At 44.2% G+C, this 19,521-nt stretch overlaps 1 protein-coding gene across 3 annotated transcripts; it reads right to left on the bottom strand.

Moving 5' to 3' along the window:
• Window positions 1–255: 255 nt before the first annotated feature.
• On the bottom strand, window positions 256–18,000 carry mfsd2b (major facilitator superfamily domain-containing protein 2b). 3 transcript variants are annotated; one of them, XR_001171750.3, is made up of 14 exons: window positions 17,844–18,000; window positions 12,304–12,426; window positions 9,760–9,884; window positions 8,074–8,197; window positions 7,086–7,164; window positions 6,857–7,014; window positions 5,417–5,507; window positions 5,166–5,287; window positions 4,585–4,668; window positions 3,549–3,629; window positions 3,127–3,236; window positions 2,638–3,029; window positions 1,344–1,520; window positions 256–679 (listed from the first exon to the last, which is right to left on the bottom strand). XR_001171750.3 is itself a non-coding variant. In NM_001102768.1 (14 exon segments), coding segments are annotated over 14 exon segments (1,536 nt in total). In that variant the 5' UTR covers window positions 17,925–17,951; the 3' UTR covers window positions 260–642.
• Between the last annotated feature and the right edge of the window lie 1,521 nt (window positions 18,001–19,521).

The following is a 19,521-nucleotide window of genomic DNA, read 5'->3' as shown; positions in this document are numbered from 1 at the left end:
CATATGGTGCACTTTGGCTACACTTGAAGTGGTTCTACTCTGATGACAGTTGGTGGAAGGTAGGCTTGTATAGAGGGACTGATGTTCTACTGGACTGGTCAATCTTATGGTCTGGTCTTTTGTTCTGACCAATCAACTTTCTTGTGGCTGTGCTAGAATATAATCTGCCAAAACCAATGCACAGGCACATTGGCATCATCTTGTCCAGCAGCACAACCTCAGAACTTTATATACAAAATTAGTTACCAACCCAAGTTAGTTCCTAGATATACACTAGAGATTTAATCTTTAATATTCATATATTAATCAGTATTAAAATATATTCATACAAGCAGAATAAGAATAAAATGTATTGAGTAACAGTCTTGTGCTTTTATTCAAAAAAGTTCCATCAAAAACAGATCTGCTGGATGATTCTTTCCGAATATATTGATACCCCAAGCTGATATCCTCCCAGCCAAGCGAATAGCTTTCAGTGAGAAGGGATTCAGGAGTCGCTTTGGCTTTCTTTCGAGGTGAAGTGATGACTATCCACTCAAGATGGCGGATAGCATGAACATGTTTCACAAACCAGCCCGACTCACAAGACTTCTAAGAGCAGCATATCGTTCAGAGTCCCCGTGAAGGTAGAACCCAGTGATGTCAGATAACAATAAGAGTGGATCGCCGAGTCCGCATGCTGAAAGAAGGCATTACCGTATGTTTAATATAAATAATAATATATAAAGTCATTTTTAATATATGACATAAAAGGGGGAGGCATTTATGTGGTAGAATTAAGCAGGGATTGCCCTGGTGCTGTAACATATCCGCAGTTACCTCTTATAAGGCTAATACAGGTAGAATGTAGAACCAGACATCTGATTGGTTGCCATATTGCTGTGTGTTTGTGGCTACTCAAGGTACACTAAAGGCTTAAGATTTTTGTGCTTCACAACTTCTATCTGACATCATAGGCGGCTCACTTTGGCACACCTTATTGGTGGTGGGGCTCAGACCAAAACAAACCTGGTTGTTTCCAGTTTTTGGCCCTTCAGCTGTTGTTGAAGAACAACTCTTAACTTTACTTGATGTGCTTGGAGCAGCATAAGGCTAATATCTAGTGTCACCATCATACTCTACCATACCTACTGTCTTCCTACCTTCCTACCTACCTACACCTGTGGAACCCATAGCTGGTCTTATGGATAAGACAGTTATGGCTAAATAAACATTTGTAGATACGGTCGGGACCAACTGAAGTTGCTTAGTAGTCTATCTATAACAAACCAAAACTTATTTCAAAAATTAAATTTTTACTTTAAAGCATATGAGACCACTATGGTTAGAAACATCAGTCTCACCGTATGACATCGAGAGCCAACTCTGTTTCCTTCCTCGTGTCTTCTGTGATTGGGTAGAAGGCCAGTATGGTTAAGCCTATAATAATCATGAGAGCAGGGGCTGCGCCAATCAGCAGCTTCAGAGTAAGCACTACGCTGTACGACTGCTTGCACAGGGACGTGTTGTAGTCCGCAAATCTGCCAAGTACAAGAATGGAAGAGCAGTGTCCAAGTTACACCCATAGCATCTCATCCAAACAGATATGAGAACACTCTTGGATCGGATTCCAACTATATATAAAGGCTGCCGCATATAGGACATATTTGCCTTTAAGATATACAATGGACTTAAAACTTCAATTACATAGTTGTACAGGTATCGGACCCATTATCCAGAAAGTTCTGAATTACAGAAAGACCATCACCCATAGACTCCATTGTAATCAAATAATTCACATTTTTAAAAATGATTTCCTTTTTCTCTGTAATAATAAAACAGTACCTGTACTTGATCCCAACTAAGATATAATTACCCCTTATTGGGGGCAGAACAGCCCTATTGGGTTTATTTAATGGTTAAATGATTCCCTTTTCTCTGTAATAATAAAACAGTACCTGTACTTGATCCCAACTAAGATATAATTACCCCTTATTGGGGGCAGAACAGCCCTATTGGGTTTATTTCATGGTTAAATGATTCCCTTTTCTCTGTAATAATAAAACAGTACCTGTACTTGATCCCAACTAAGATATAATTACCCCTTATTGGGGCAGAACAGCCCTATTGGGTTTAATTACTGTTTAATGTTTTTAGCAGACTTTAGGTAGGAGATCCAAATTACAGAAAGACCCCGTATCCGGAAAACCCCAGGTCCCGAGCATTCTGGATAATGGGTCCCATACCTGTACCAATGCTGAGGCTCAGCAGGTCTAAAAAGGGACAGATACCATGAAGTGCCAGTGCTGTGCCCATGGATTGTATTAGAAGATAAGGATGTCCATTCTAGTCTATGCACTACACTTAACATTGCTATAACTTCATTCTGAATTCTCTCTAGTTGTGGCTCCTCTGGCAGTCATTTTAGTGTCACAGCGTTCATAACACCTGCTAGACAGTTGGAACGATGGATGTACTTAAGGGGACACAAGCCATAATAACAAAATGCTGAGCCTGGGAGGCAGCTATAAATATACTGAGATCATCTCAGCAGAGCGGTACAACCTCAGGAAGAAAAAGGTCTCAGTTAGGCAAAAAGAACAAATGTAGCCTTGGAATGATAATTGCCAATCTTGTCCGAATGGAAGTGCCACCTACTGAAGGCTCAGTGTCGATATTCCTAAGGCAATCCCAGCAGAGAGCTTGGTGAAAAACACAAACGAGGAGTAGAAGATGGCTTCAAGCCCCTTCCCTTGTGGATTGGTAAGTCGGAAATTATCCACTACATCAGGAAGCATCGACCTGGGGACATTGAAGAGGAGGATAAATCATCATGAGATACTGGTCATACATAGTGTTTTGTACCCCTGAAGGTCACAATCTCTATATCATAGTAAGGGATGGCACATTCAGAAGCTTTAGTTCTTCTAGGTTTAATCTATGTGGGTAATGTGGGTGACTTAGGTAATTTTTTTAATCGACACAACAATTTCCTCATCTGTGACTGAATTACAGCTCCTGAAGGAATCCAGGAAGTCCAGCAGGAATGCCTACATTAAGGAATACACAGTTTTTTCACTATATTTGTAACTCGTTACATAAAAACAACCAAAGGCATTAAATAAAGGCAGTCAATATGGCACCCACCATGGGAGGAGCAGTGACGCAGCAATGCTTAGGCCGGAGGCTACAGCCACAACGTAGGCAACAACAAGGCTGGAAATAGTCACCAACATGATGGAAAATGGGATCATCAGCTGTAAGGATAAGAGTTCCAGTTGACAATAGTTTTTCACCTATTTTCACATGTGAATAAATTGTCACCAAAAATAGTAAATGCCCCAAAGTACAGGCCAATTGCCCATAACCATGTAATGTGCCATGTTTGGCAACTGTCACACGTTGTGTGCAAAAACTCCAGAAGACAAAACTCTAACACCACCTAATGCCAACGTTTGTATTGGGTTGCTCTCACTTTCACCCACACTTTGGCTATGGGAACAATTCTGGGAGTTGTAGGCCCATTTTCCTACCCCAACACCTTATACAGTGGCAACGATCTCACTCACAGAAATTCCAAAGGCTGCCATTTTCTTCCCAAACTTTTGCAAAAACCACTGCCAGAAAGGAATGCTCAGCACAGCAGCAATCTGAGGAAAACATTGATGAGAGTTACATTGTGGTGGCCCCCCTCTATTTATAGACCAGTTATACCTAACTGTTCATCTAACTTCTCATGAGCCAGAAGGAAAGGCCTGGTATGATGTAATCTCATGGGTATAACTCTTTGGAAATGAAGTCATTTGTTATGGAATATGGACTGTAGGGGCTAGTGCTGTGTATGATGGGAATGCAGTATACTATTTGGGGAACCTACATGGCTGCAGGCTGGACATCCCAGTACAGGATATCATATTTGCATCATAAACATGACCCCCTATGCCAAGGTGTTACTGCTCCTACCCCAGAGGAGGGCAGAGTTGCCTTCAGAAGTGGTGGGGCTTTGGATATATCAGTCCTTGCAGGGCCCCATCCAACCTATGGCCATTTAGCTGAAGTACAACACCACTGGGGCCACTGTGTTGGGCAACACTGTTCTCTACTGTTGCTATCTTACCCAAGGCCATTATTGGGGAAGACTGGCAGAAGGACTGACAGGTCGAGTCAAAGATGTGGTCCCAGACAAACATAAACGAGGTGGGTTTAGGTGGATCAAGCATGTGGCTAATGGGCATATGGAGCAATACTGTTTATTACCACCACCCTGATCATGACTAACATCATCTTGTTTTATTGTCGCCATTTTGTGTTTACTATGATCAAGGTTCATGCTCACGAAAAAACTCTTTAATGGCTAAAAAGGTATATATTGTAATTTAATATGGCAGGTTTCCTGTACAATCCCTGAACTTTTACATAAGCTTTAGGGTTACATTCTACCTTCAACAAAGGTCACTTTTGAAATATAAGCATCTAGTAAAGGCTGCACTGACTTCCATACAGTTGTGCCCAGCAAGTAAACAAAAGAAAGTAATTGGCAGTTCTAGGAACAATCTGGGCATGTACTATATATACCCTTGGGAACCCAACCCAATCCCAACTCACCAGGATGGTCAGCACCAGGTTCTGAAAGTGATCTTGCAGATCTGCAGCATGTGTGCAAAAAAGGACAAAATTGCTCTGTTGAATCTGATAATTTAGAAAGAGAAGTTAAACTCTGAAAGAACAGACAAGGCATAGATATGTAATACCGTCCCCTTTGCATAAAGATGGCTTCCATGGAACAGAATTAGCTACAGGGAGGTGTATCCTGTCCCTCTCACCGAATCTGCATGGCTCAGGGAGATCTGCTGTGTCGGCAGGCCAGGGAACGTGCAGGAAACATCTCCCATCAGGAGTCTGAGGTTTTGCTGAATTTGAGCTGTTTATATCTCAGGTAGGGTCAGGGGTCAGAAAAGCTTATGAGAAACCCCTACACCTAGATCCTTCAATAGACATAGTGCTGGGCTTGCACCACTCAATTGGAACACAAAGCTAGGCCTATGTGTCTGTAGTTCTGAGCTGTGTCTGTGTATTCAGGTATATAGGGTTCAATGATCCCTAACTGTCTTGCTTTGTAGGGCAATAGTCAAATGTAGATAGCCTTTTGGGAGTTTAAATGTGAAACAGGTTGATGAAGGTGATACCTGAACAGCCGCCGAGATGAGGAGAAACGAACTTATCAGATTCAGGTAGGGCCCGAACTGCATCGTCTCTCGGAATCCTTTAAAAAATGGAATAACCTTCCCAGCGACCAGGGCGTACGGGTCTGCCAATAATCAGAAACATCATCAAATATAACTGTCTTTTTTGGGGAGTCCTCTTAAATATTATAAATAAGGTATATTCTCAGTATGGAGATTTAAAAAGTTAACTAAGTAACAGAATCATTTCTTACCGTCTCTTTCCTTAACTCCGAGGAAAAGTACAGAGATGCATAGGAGATACAGGCAGCCAATGATCCCTGCCGCTATCATGTAGACTTGCCTCTAGAAAGGAAATGGCATAGGCTATAGACTTACATATATCTTCTACACTTGCCCCTGGAAGGGTAACAAGCTGACTTTAGATATATATAGTTTGTATACACATATACTTCTAAAAGGTAAAGGGCACAAGCCATACTGGCCATTGGTTTTTCAGACCTAATTGGCTCAAACGCCCTTTGAGGGCCAACATTTGGTATGGGTCCTTCTTACCTAATCAAAGTTTACAGTTTCATGAAAGCACTGGTGTATCAGCCATTTGGCAAGAGTTCCAAGAATATCTAGCAGAACATAAGTCCAAATTCTTTCCCTAACTGACCATCAGACTGAGCTCCAAAGACTTCTCTAGGACTTCTCTAGGACAGTCAATAGACATTCTTACCAAATACCACCCAAACAGGCCTTCAGCTGAGTCCCCCAAGTCAAAGTTCTGGTGCACCCCTAGGAAGGCAGACCCACAGTTAGGATACCAATGGTATAGGTGCACTGTCATGGCTACACTGTGCAATGGAGGAGGTGTCCTGCCTAAGCAAGGAGGGAAGATTGAAGGAGAGCAGATGCTAAAAATTGTGATGGACAGAAGTGGGTGAATGGGGGGTGTACAATATAAAGGGAGCCACAGAGAAAAGCTTACAGAAGACAAAGCAGAGAGACTGGGGCACCAGAGAGAAGGGAGAAAAGGTTGAGGGACATCGTCAAAGAATGAGTAGATAAAAGGTGTGGAGCATAAAGGAAAAAAGAGAGAGAAAACAAGTACAGGAATGGAAGATGGGATAATGGGGAATGGGGGTTTAGAAGGTGCAAGGGGACAAAAGAGGGACTTTGCAAAGTGAGGGGAGAAAGGAAGAATAAGAAACATGGAGGAAAGGTAGAATAAAAAAGGATGTGGGGATAAGAAAGAAGAGAAGGAAAAGAGAAACACAGGACAGGAAGATGAATGGGAAGAGGAGAAGATGGAAGTGAAGTAGATTTACATTAAAATCTGAGATCCTAACTGTGCCCATATAAATATGGGACTGTGTGCCTACCTGAGTATCTACTAGTACAACGGGTACCCCCTGATGTATATGTAGGACCTTTATAAATACAGGGGTACTATGGGTATAGCTGGGTATTTGTTCATGCAGAAACATACTGTGTTCTCTCAGCCTTGCAATATCCATCTCTAGAAGGTGCGTCCCTCTGCGCTGATACAGCCAATGGCTACCAATAGGCAGCACGCCAATAAAAGCTATGTGCTGATTGGTTGCTATAGTTTATTAGACCCGTTACCACATTCCTCCCATAGTAACAAGAGAGGAATAGCTAGACATTACATATAGGGATCAGACAGGGTGCAGACTGATACTTACTGCAGACGTGATGTACTCTGTAGGTTCATACAGAAAATCTGCTGTCAGGTTCCCAGTCATATTGGTCACATTGCAGTGAGACCCAGTGTGAGCGCTGGCTACTATCTGCCCTTGGACCGCCGCCCCAATCAATGTGCCCAGAACCTCCACAGTCATTCCTATAGGAACAGTAGGGGTATGAGTGCTGGTCATAGGACTGAAGGCACTCTGGGTGGGTAGGAGCACTTACTGTAGGCCGTGGCGGAATCCCTCTCCATCTGGTCTGTGCTAAGGAACATGGTAAGGGTGGTGTATGGGACATGGTAAGCCTACAGGTATAAAAAAATGATCAGGGAATACTAGAATATATTTCCCTCAGTAACCGAGTAGGATAAAAACTGTAGTAACTGTAGTTTCACAGATAGGTGGTGCCAAAGAAACAACAAGTCTATAGGAAGAAGTTATGATCAGACTTTCTCAGGAATTGTAATGCAGCCCAAGGGTTTTGTTCCCCCCATGCCCAATGTATTAGGGAATTAAATTTCCTTTGCACCTTTGCCTGTTTTGCAGAACAGGAAGTTGCTCCTGGGCTCCTATTGTGGGTGGGTTACTATGAAGCACAGCAGTACTCCCTCTTTCTGTTAAATCGGTGGCTTGAAAAGCAGAAATTTTGTTGCCGAAAAATGCTTTCAGGTTCGAACTGGGCCAACAGGACACCAGGAAAACCCCCGATAGGCCCTGGCCCCCCACCAACCCAGTCTTGCTACCTACTCCGAACCAGGTGCTCCTCCCTAACCCCCAATCACATCTATATGTAAGACAAAGCTGCACCCCCAAGGGGGATTAGGTATAGGGTGGCACACGTTTTGTGACTGGAGTGGGGGGCCCCTGGATGGTGGGAACATGGACATATGATTCCAGCCAGGGGGTTAATAGACATATAATACACAAGAAAATCCTGTAAACAATATCCTTATAAACAGTGCTTAGTGATGTCATCAGTTATAATTAGTGCTTAGTGATGTCATTTCAGTCACATGATTTACGACTCACTGTGTGTTAGAACAAACAATGTATTCCCTGTTGCAAGTCGGAGTTCCATGACCTGTATAAAAGCACTTGGCCTTCGGCCTCATACTTGAATATGGTCATGGAACTCCTCTGTGACTTTTTATATCCTTGTATTTTACAACAGGGGGTACATTATTTACTATATAAAAGCCCCTGGAAACACTTACAGTGCTGAGTGCTTGGAAGCAGCTGAAGAATGCCAGGTACCACAGGACTCTCCCAGTCTCGAAAGTGGGGACAAACCACAAGAGGAAATAGGACACTACCAGGAAGGGTGTGCACCCCAACATCCTGTAATAATGGAGAAAAAAAATCAGCTCTTTTCATTGTCACATGGTCTAAAGTCATGTGATTTAAAAGGTTTGGATTTGGTTTGGCCGGGCTCTTGGATTTGGCTAGATCTAAAACCTGCCGATTTATCGCGGGCAACTAATTTCTCCATGGGGCAGTAGCCTTAAGGTGAAGACACATGGAGCTACTAGTAGCAGCTACTAAAACAGACAATGCTGATCATTTACTGATAATTGTCTCTACGTGTGTTTTAGCAGAGGCAATTCTCAGTATTGTCTATGGCAGGGTATTTTCTGAAGTTTAGTAGCGGTGAAAAAGTAGCTGCTACTAGTAGCTCAGTGTGTCTTCACCCTGTTCCTCAAAGCATTTCTAAAGCACTTGAAAATCTACTTGCCCCCCTCTCTTGCTCCTTCTCCTCCTACTTGCCCCTCAGAAGGATTTGTTTAAATACAGACAATAAGCTAAATATAGAGGAAACCTTTATTTCTCCAAGTTGTTGCCTGTGTCTCAGTTTTATGGATAAGGAGGACTTAGTAATGTGACTGCCCATTGAGGCTTCTAGTCCTGCAGAATGTTCAGAAGCAGCTGATTTTTTTTGCAAATAATGAAACCAGGGGAAGATCCATTCAGCGCACAAGGGAACAATGTGGGTCAGAAGTTCTGCAGAACAATGACAGTGGTTTGAGGGAATTTCTGTGCTGCTCTGTGCAATAATGGAGGCGGCTGTGAGGGGTGTTTATCTGGGCTGAATGTGCAGTGTAAATAAAAAACATTGGTTCTAGTAGAGTCTGCTTGTGAGTTACACTCAGGGTGGCATGGGTGCTGCTGGCCTTGGGGGCCCCCAGCTTCACCCTGTGTGTAATCATAGGAAGAGCAGCCAGGGTCACTATAATAGGGAATGCTGGGGCATCAGTGCCACCAAAATACTGGAACATTGTTCCAAGAATGCTGGGAAGATTGTGTCACATATATATACACTACTGGGGCAAATATTGATATACGGCTGGGGCAACTATTTCATGTATTGCTGGGGCAACTTTTTTTTTTTTTACACTCCTGAGGCAACTATTTCATATACCGCTGAGTCAATTTTTTTATACACTGCTGGGGCAAATATTCATATATGGCTGGGGCAACTATTTCATGTACCACTGGGGCAACTATTTCATATATTGCTGGGGCCACTAGATCATTAAAGGCAGTTCTGTGCTGGAAGGGTACAGTACTATGCTAGGGGTGTGTGTGTGTGAGTGTAAACCCAAGTCAATGGGGGGGCCAAGAAAAGCAAATAAACAATACAGGCCATCCATCTGTCCCCCCATCAGTACCCTATATCCAGACTCCAGGTCCAGATTGAGATTAAAAATAGGCCCTAGTGTTTCAAGTACACAGAGGCCCAAACAGCCCCCCCCCCCAGCCCAATAAATAGTGACTGCCTATGCACCTTCTATGGCACCTTACAGCAGCCCCTTTGTGACCAACATGAATTGCAATAAGAACTCCCACCTCCGACCAATCATTGCAGAAGAGGAAAACTTTGGGCGCATTTCACCATTTCTTACCAGGGCATCAATCGACCAATCCGTGTCCATTTGCTTTTGCTTATGCAGTAGCCCACAATAGGATCTGTAATTCCACCCCAGGTTTTTCCAAGGGACAGGACCAAAGAGGCTTGATAGGGTGAGATCTGATGGGACAAACACAAATCCAGAATTTGATGCTTTATATCAGCTTTGGTGCAAGGCAGTAGTGATGTTTGGGTCAACAAATAGCCGGCTTGTGCCCAACACTAACCTACCCGCACCCAACCCCACCTGCTGGGCAGGCATGAGTATATAAATGAATGATAACAGACAGCTGGAGGAGAAATGGGGCACACTGACATTATCGACAGGGAGGTCTGTGGGCCCCTGACCCACAACAAACTGTTTTACTGGCCCCAACTTGCCCAACTAGTCATTAACCCTGTGTGTCCAGCATGTTTTTTTTTGTTGGAGATCTTTAGCTAAAAGCCCCTTCCCCCTACTGAGTACATAGGTGAATCTAGAGTCTTGGCAACCTTTTTAAATGGGGCTGGGGGAAGATTGTAGAATATGAACAAACAAAATAAAGCTGATAATTTGATTGGCTGTAGGAGTTTCATGGGTTGATCCCCACCCTGAGCCTAGGAGTATCTGCTGTTTACACTGCAGTAAAACCTGTAGTCAAAGAGGTGCCATTTAATGGGATTCTTGCAGGTGTTTTCCCCATTGATTAAAAGCAATAGACCATTTGCCAATGGGGGATGTCAGGAGTTGTAAAATCAGGAATGCTGCAGGTAGGAAATGGTGTACCCCCTACTTAAATATATAAGGATATCAAAAGGCACAAAGTAGTTGCATGGCCAGTCCAGATGTCTGTCTGTACTCTGATCCCAATTCAAAAGAATGGGTGCTTGGCCAACAGGGGTAAACACTTGTAAGGAGGAGCAGCACACACCATGTATGTGAAAAATACTCATTTATTTCACTGTGCATATCCGTGTATATATATATATATATATATATATATATATATATATATATATATATATATATATATATATATATATATATATATATATATATATATATATATATATATATATATATATATATATATATATATATACGGTATATATATATATATATATATATATATATATATACGGTATATATATACACACACATATATACATTATATACACACATTATATTGAGTGAGGAGTTACATGACCAAATAAGACACAAGACTGCAGGGAACTCTGAGTATCACTCATGTATTATAAGGGATAATGTACCCCCTACTGTAAATGATAAGGATATTAGCAGTCACTGAGGGGTTCTGTGCCCATATAAAGGCATAAGGCTGCAGGATGAGTTATACAGGGAACTCTGAGTATCACTCGTGTATTATAAGGGATAATGTACCCCCTACTGTAAATGATAAGGATATTAGCAGTCACTGAGGGGTTCTGTGACCATATAAAGGCACAAGGCTGCAGGCTGAGTTATACAGGGAACTCTGAGTATCACTCATGTATTATAAGGGATAATGTACCCCCTACTGTAAATGATAAGGATATTAGCAGTCACTGAGGGGTTCTGTGCCCATATAAAGGCACAAGGCTGCAGGCTGAGTTATACAGGGAACTCTGAGTATCACTCATGTATTATAAGGGATAATGTACCCCCTACTGTAAATGATAAGGATATTAGCAGTCACTGAGGGGTTCTGTGCCCATATAAAGGCATAAGGCTGCAGGATGAGTTATACAGGGAACTCTGAGTATCACTCATGTATTATAAGGGATAATGTACCCCCTACTGTAAATGATAAGGATATTAGCAGTCACTGAGGGGTTCTGTGCCCATATAAAGGCACAAGGCTGCAGGCTGAGTTATACAGGGAACTCTGAGTATCACTCATGTATTATAAGGGATAATGTACCCCCTACTGTAAATGATAAGGATATTAGCAGTCACTGAGGGGCTCTGTGCCCATATAAAGGCACAAGGCTGCAGGCTGAGTTATACAGGGAACTCTGAGTATCACTCATGTATTATAAGGGATAATGTACCCCCTACTGTAAATGATAAGGATATTAGCAGTCACTGAGGGGTTCTGTGCCCATATAAAGGCACAAGGCTGCAGGCTGAGTTATACAGGGAACTCTGAGTATCACTCATGTATTATAAGGGATAATGTACCCCCTACTGTAAATGATAAGGATATTAGCAGTCACTGAGGGGTTCTGTGCCCATATAAAGGCACAAGGCTGCAGGCGGAGTTATACAGGGAACTCTGAGTATCACTCATGTATTATAAGGGATAATGTACCCCCTACTGTAAATGATAAGGATATTAGAAGTCACTGAGGGGTTCTGTGCCCATATAAAGGCACAAGGCTGCAGGCTGAGTTATACAGGGAACTCTGACAAGGTATAACTTATAAGGATATTAGAAGTCACTAAGAAGTTCTGTGGTTATAGCTTAAGCTTCAGGATGCCATTAAATAGGGGCTACAATCCAGTCATCTAATTACATGCAGTACATGCTAGTTACCCTTATACTCTAATGCCACTTACCAGCGCCACATCTAAGAGGTAGATCTGCAGAAAGAAGGCTGATGCGCTTCCTGACACCTGATTAGGGGCTCCCCCAATGGCGTAGCAAACCTTGCTGAGTACTGACAGCTTGGCTTCCCTGGCCTGGAACAAATTCACACGTGTCACTCTTCTGTAATGGATCTGGTAAGAATATTACTGCAGCAACAGTTGCCTGGAATGACAACTTTTTTCATTATACAAAAAACGTATATATATATATGGTTTGTCCCTGAGGAAGAGCACAGTTGGTGCTCGAAACGTCAGACCTTTTTCATTAAATACTTTATCTTTTTGCAAAGTCCCTGTGTGCGGCTCTCTGTTTCTTTATTATTGTTTTTTGCCAGCACCCAGGGCCTCTGATCTTTTGGATGGTGTGCTCCTGTTTGTTCTTATATATATATATATATATATATATATATATATATATATATATATATATATATATATCTATGTGAGACCAGGGGCATAACTTGACCACCCCCAAGGCCTCCTACCCTGGGTAGTTCCTGGTAGCTTTTTTACAAAAAATAATTTTGAGAAGTAGAGGAATAAGGGTTGGGGGCCCCTGACGTGGCAGCTCCGTTGGCCTCAGACACCCCAGTCCAAGACTGGTCAGAGACTCCAATTACAGACACTTATTGGGACCTGACATATTGGGGCCCCCAAAGTCTGCCTGGGGTTTCTGGGCCCACCGGTAAGGTGACTGCAAGGGCCCCCACTTCCCCCACCTAGGTCCCACCCCTGTCACCAATCCACTTTCAAGGCCCCCATTGCAAACTCACTGCCCAGGGCCCCCACCCCTGACGCCAACCCACTTCCAAGCCCCCATTGCAAACTCACTGCCGAGGCCCCCCACCCCTGTTGCCAAGCTGCTTCCAAGGCCCCTAAACCCCTTGGTAAAGCTGCCCCCCCACACGTACCTTCCTCCCTGAATACCTCCAGCTACGCTGACATCCACACATGAAAAAAACCACTCCCCCTGCCCTGCACATCCTGCACTTGGGCCCAATGGGGACAGGACCCCCGAGATTTTTTCAGGTGCCCCGGAGGCCCAGTCCAACCCTGAGGGCCCCACAGAGCAGAGGGTGCAGTAAGATGGGAGCCGCAGGGAAAGATAGAAACAATATCATCTTGGATTAGAATTTCCCAACCTGTCGCCCTTTAGTTGTTATTAAAGTACAACTGTGCTTGCACATCATAGGCTTCTTGAGGGTGCTGGGAGTTGTAGTATAACATGTGACATGTGACTGGACAGTTTTACTTTTTATTATAAATTTGGCCCTGCAAACTCTGTTTTACCCCCAGCCCAGCACTTCCCAGCATCCCCCCAGTACAGTGAAACCAGTAGGTGCATGGGGATTTGGGCAAATCTACCTGCGCTCCTTTCAGAGATGTTAGATGGCCTCGGGGCCCGGAGGGGATTGGAGGGATACATTATTCTCCCTGTTAGTTAATGAATGGGGTACAGTAATGAGCACCCCTCTTAAAAAAAAGACACACAAAAAGGAAAAGCTACAGAGAGGGAAAACCAAATTAAGGAAGGGAAAAGATTTTCTACAATAGAAGAAATAGGCTGACAGTTTGGATTATTCTCTTTTGAAGCTTGGTTTTTATTAGTATTATTTTTTGTTAATTATTTATTTTATTTTTTATAGTTTTTATTTCCCTTCCTTTTCTGCTTCTTTCCAGCTTTCAAATGGGGGTCACTGACCCCGGCAGCCAAAAACTATTGCTCTGTGAGGCTACAATTTTATTGTATTTGTAACTTTTTATCCCTTACCTTTTTATCCGGGCCCTCTCCTACTCTCTCTCACTCGTTCAAACCACTGCTTGGTTGTTGGGTAAACAGGACCCCAGCAACCAGATAGCTACTACAATTCCAAACTGGAGAGCTGCTGAACAAAAAGCTAAATAACTGAAAAATCATACAAATTAAAAACATAAAGACCAATTGCAAATTGTAGCAGAATATGACTCATATTAAAAGTTCATTTAAAGGTGAACTAACCCTTTACAAATGTACAAGCATTGGTCAGGGAGAGTGACAAATGTCTTTATCTGTCAGCACCACAAAGGAAGGGGTGTGGCCTTGACAGGCGGTAACAAGATGCCCCCCCCACAAAGATGTCAATAATAGTAAGTCTGTAGCGGGTAGATAAGGAGGAGAACTCTAGTTATCAGCACCCAGAAGCCCCGGGCACCCTACTCGCTGTATTCCTTGCTGCGTGCCCATGAAATGTATCTGCTGTGTTGTTTCAAGAGTCGGGACCAGCAGTGCAGATAATAGAAAGGGACAGACTACTTTCAACAGCCATTGCATTCACACGCACATTAAAAACCCCACAAAAATGCAGTGCAGACTGTTATTTTTGGGTTTAATTCCCCTTTAATTTGGGGTATTTGGGGATATCAGTTTAATAGGAAAGGAATTCAAAATACACGAGGCAGGGGAACGGCAGTTTTTGGTGTAAATTATTATAAAATAGGCCAAGTCAATGGGGGGAGAGTTGGTTATATTCAGCAGATGATAACAGATATATTATATTATAGATATATTGGGAATAATATAGAGACTCTGGTAAAATGTAAGGATAATAATAATAGTGGAATAGTGTACATTATTGTTATTATTAGTTATTATTAATACACTGTGTACCAATAATAACTGCCATGGACACTGAGCACTGATTATATGGGTAATAATGCCCCCCTACTGTAAAATATAAGGATATAAGAAGTCTTTCAGCCTCTGGCTTTTATACAGGTCAGGGCACTCCTCAGTGACTTCTAATATCCTCATATTTTACAACAGGGGGTGCATTATTCAGGGTCGAACTGGGCTTCTGGGACACCAGGAAAAAACCTGGAGGGCCCCGGTGGCCCAGACCCCATCGCCGCAGGCCACTATACCGAGTCGCAGGTCTTCCTCCCGCCTCCCCCAACGCACTGACCGTAAGGTTAATTTAGGTGTGCTCGGGGGAGGGGGTTGAACGGGTAAGGGGGGTGTTTGAGAGTCTGAGGCGGGGGTCATTTGGGGGTGCAGGGGCCCCCAAGGCAGAAGCCCCGGTGGGCCCTCCACCCCCCAGTCCGACCCTGACATTATTCCTTATAATACGCAACTTTCTGTGAGTCATGTGACACAAATGACATCTAAAAACAAAACTAAAAAACCACCACCCTGCGCTTGTGAGTAAAAAGAATTCAATTCAAACGACACTTACTGAGCTGGCAGATACCGGAGATCATTGGGAAAAGCAATTCGATTGTCTCAAACAAAATATAAAATTAATAAGCAACAGTCTTTTATAATTATAAATTTTATAACTGTACATCATGTGTATTAACCCACACAGTTATATGATTTTTGATTTTTGGGTTTTTAACCCATGAGTGCTGTTACTAGTTATTTTAATCAAATGACATCACTAGGTAATGACTAAAACTGATGACATCACTAAGCACCGTTTATAAGGACCTGGTTTATAGGATATTTATGGCCCTTGTGTATTACACTATAATAAAGCTCCTCCAAGTCTCTCTACAAACAGAGGCCACCTGTACACACACACACATATATATACACACACACACCTACCTACCTACCTAATACCCACAGCAGCACCTGCTTAATATGTTGGGGGAGGGGATTACACCCCCATTCATTTTAATTACTGTCTGCAAATGCTCTATGGGGTAGTGTTTAACCCCAGACAGTGGAATTATCCAGGACATTGCCTATACTGGGCACCTTGTAGCCCAACTGGCAACTAAGCAGATACTGCCACTGAATTTAGGAGGGATGATGGGAAACTGGGTTTTATGTTATTCTATAGCCATTTTGGGGAGGGGGGGTATAATTTTGAGTACCAAAAAAAGAAAGATGTTCCAGGTTTGTATGGTTGCCCATCCAAAGTCCTCAGAAATAAGTGTAACTGTATATACACAGTATAACCCACATATAGGCGCAGGGAGGGGGGCGTAAACTGCTAATTCTCCAGATTTCTCCCAAATGTCTTTATAGGAAAGAGGATACAGAGCAGGTACAGTCACTGCCATTATTATATATCACTCGGACTCACTCTCTATCAAATATACATATATATATATCAGACTGATTATGTACACGTATATATATATATATAATTACCTAGAGAAGTGAAACCGCACTCACAGGACTTGTGGACAAAAAAGGGGTGAATAGAGCGTTAGAGAGTCCATCTCTTAATAACACCATTATTTTGTCCACAAGTCCTGTGAGTGCGGTTTCACTTCTCTAGTTGATTAATTTGTTCTAGATATATATATATATATATATATGACTGACTATCATGCATACAGGTGTATATATATATACAAGGGCTCAGGGGATGAGACAAGTATAAAGATGGGGATTATCCTGATAGGAGAGCTCCCAGGTAACCCAGCAACGGGAAGACTAGAACAGGGTAACTAAGCAATAAGGGGACGGAAAGAACAGGCTGGGAGAGTGTAGTACCAGAGGGGCCGGGGGGCAGCTATAGATATATACCCGGGGGCAGCTATAGATATATACCAGGGGGGCAGCTATAGATATATACCCTGGGGGGGGGGCAGATATAGATATATACCCTGGGGGCCGGGGGGCAGCTATAGATATATACCCGGGGGCAGCTATAGATATATACCAGGGGGGCAGCTATAAATATATACCCTGGGGGGGGGCAGATATAGATATATACCCTGGGGGCCGGGGGGCAGCTATAGAGATATACCCGGGGGGGGGGGGGGCAGCTATAGATATATACCCTGGGGGCCGGGGGGCAGCTATAGATTTATACCAGGGGGGCAGCTATAGATATATACCCGGGGGGCAGCTATAGATATATACCCGGGGGGCAGCTATAGATATATACCCTAGGGGCCGGGGGGCAGCTATAGATATATACCAGGGGGGCAGCTATAGATATATACCCTGGGGGCCGGGGGGCAGCTATAGATATATACCCTAGGGGCCGGGGGGCAGCTATAGATATATACCCGGGGGGCAGCTATAGATATATACCCTGGGGGCCGGGGGGCAGCTATAGATATATACCCTAGGGGCCGGGTGGCAGCTATAGATATATACCAGGGGGGCAGCTATAGATATATACCAGGGGGGCAGCTATAGATATATACCAGGGGGGCAGCTATAGATATATACCCGGGGGGCAGCTATAGATATATACCCTGGGGGCCGGGGGGCAGCTTTAGATATATACCAGGGGGCAGCTATAGATATATACCAGGGGGGCAGCTATAGATATATACCAGGGGGGCCGGGGGGCAGCTATAGATATATACCAGGGGGCAGCTATAGATATATACCAGGGGGGCCGGGGGGCAGCTATAGATATATACCAGGGGGCAGCTATAGATATATACCAGGGGGGCAGCTATAGATATATACCAGGGGGGCCGGGGGGCAGCTATAGAGATATATCCGGGGGGGCAGCTATAGATATATACCCTGGGGGCCGGGGGGCCGGGCTAGAGCTCACCTGCCGGGCACGGATGCGGAGGGCTCTCCGGGTACTGGCGGTGAGAGTGCTGAGGGGCAGTTCCCGAGATGTCTCTGCCATGCTGGGGCCACTGTGCGCATCTCAGCGGGGAATCACATAGCCGGCAGCAAGGGGGCGTCTCCACTAGGTGACAGATGGGGCGGGGCGTAGGGACAACGGTGCGGCAAGGGGTGGGGAATAAGTATATGTAAGGCGTACAGTTGGGGGCTGTTTGTGCGGTGCCGGTGTTGGGACCCAACATGTTTGCAGTTCTCTCCCGCAGACTGACCCTCCCTGTACCAAACTAAGCGGCGTGCCCCCCCCAGCTGGAATTGTGGGACCCCCATGGAATGTACAAGGGCTGGTGTGGCCGAAACGTGCCCCGGGGCCCTGCAGGGGCAGCTTGTGAGTAAGGGGTGAGTAAGGGGTTAGTAAAAGGTACAAAGGGAAGATAACAATGTGGTGTAAGGACTGTTATATGTTCTCAGCATATTAACCAGGGCTGGCCATCAAGCTGCTGGGGGAATGCAACTCCCAAAAAATCGCAGACATTTTACTGTGTAGTGCTATACTGTTGTTGCACTAAAACTCCCTCATCCCACAACACCGCTGGCTATAGTTTATGGAGGGTAACTGGGGGGGTAGGTCAGTTATTTCCCCTGCTCAGACCCGATTATCTTAAATTGTCGGGGGCCTCTTCATCCAGCTCCGATCCTGTCAAACCTAGGGCCCCCCCCAGCACTTGCTGAAATGCCCCAATGCCTAGATGTACATATTCTCTGGTGCTGAGGAGTAAATGCCCTTGTGCCTTACCTTAGGGTGAAGACACACAGAGCTACTTAGTAACAGCTACTAAACTTCAAAAAATCCCCTGCCATAGACAATACTGAGAATTGCCTCTGCTAAAACACACATAGAGACAATTATCAGTAAACGATCAGCATTGTCTATTTCTGTAGCCGTGACAAGTAGCTGCTACTAGTAGCTCTGTGTGTCTTCACCCTAAAGCCAACCTCTCTACCATTCCCACTGGCACTATATACAGGGCCATTAATACCCACCAGCACCAAAAGCACAGATGCCTACCCGCCACAAGCAACAAAGTCTGCACCGACAGACCGGTCAGGCACCATTGCACCACACCCAATTGGCCAAAATGAAAGTCAGGGCCATAAGGGAACCCAATCTAGTGCAGGTGTGAGTCAACCCAGAACTGCGCTTCTTAATAGCTGCCCAACTTACATTCCTGCCTGTGAGCAAATAATACTATGATGGGCAACAGGAGGGTGTGCAAATAAGTCACCCAGTGTGGCCCCAAGGGGGAGCTGGCTGTACATACCCTCCACTGTCTGTAGCCGCTAATGGTCATACAGGTTTCTATGTACTGTTAAACCAGCCTTCATCTGAGAGTGCCCTTAACTCTGGCTGCTGTGGTTGCCGGTAGGTAGCCAACAATGGGGGGCATACATGGCACTATTAGTTACTCTCTCTCACTAGCCCCAGCCGTTTCAGCATCACTTATTACCTGGCAGGGGAACCAGTGCCATTTCTGCCATTATGCAAAGTGAGAAGTGCAGAGAGTTTCAGTTACACAACTTTAGTAAATCCCACCACCTTCTTGGCCTGATCCGAGCTCTGCAGTAGGGTAAATGCACAGGGGAAGAGGGTGGCATCAGTA

Source organism: Xenopus tropicalis, chromosome 5, assembly GCF_000004195.4.
Source record: "Xenopus tropicalis strain Nigerian chromosome 5, UCB_Xtro_10.0, whole genome shotgun sequence".
Taxonomy (NCBI): Eukaryota; Metazoa; Chordata; class Amphibia; order Anura; family Pipidae; genus Xenopus; species Xenopus tropicalis.
Note: the sequence above shows the minus strand (reverse complement) of the source record. Positions and strands in the feature narration are given on the sequence as shown.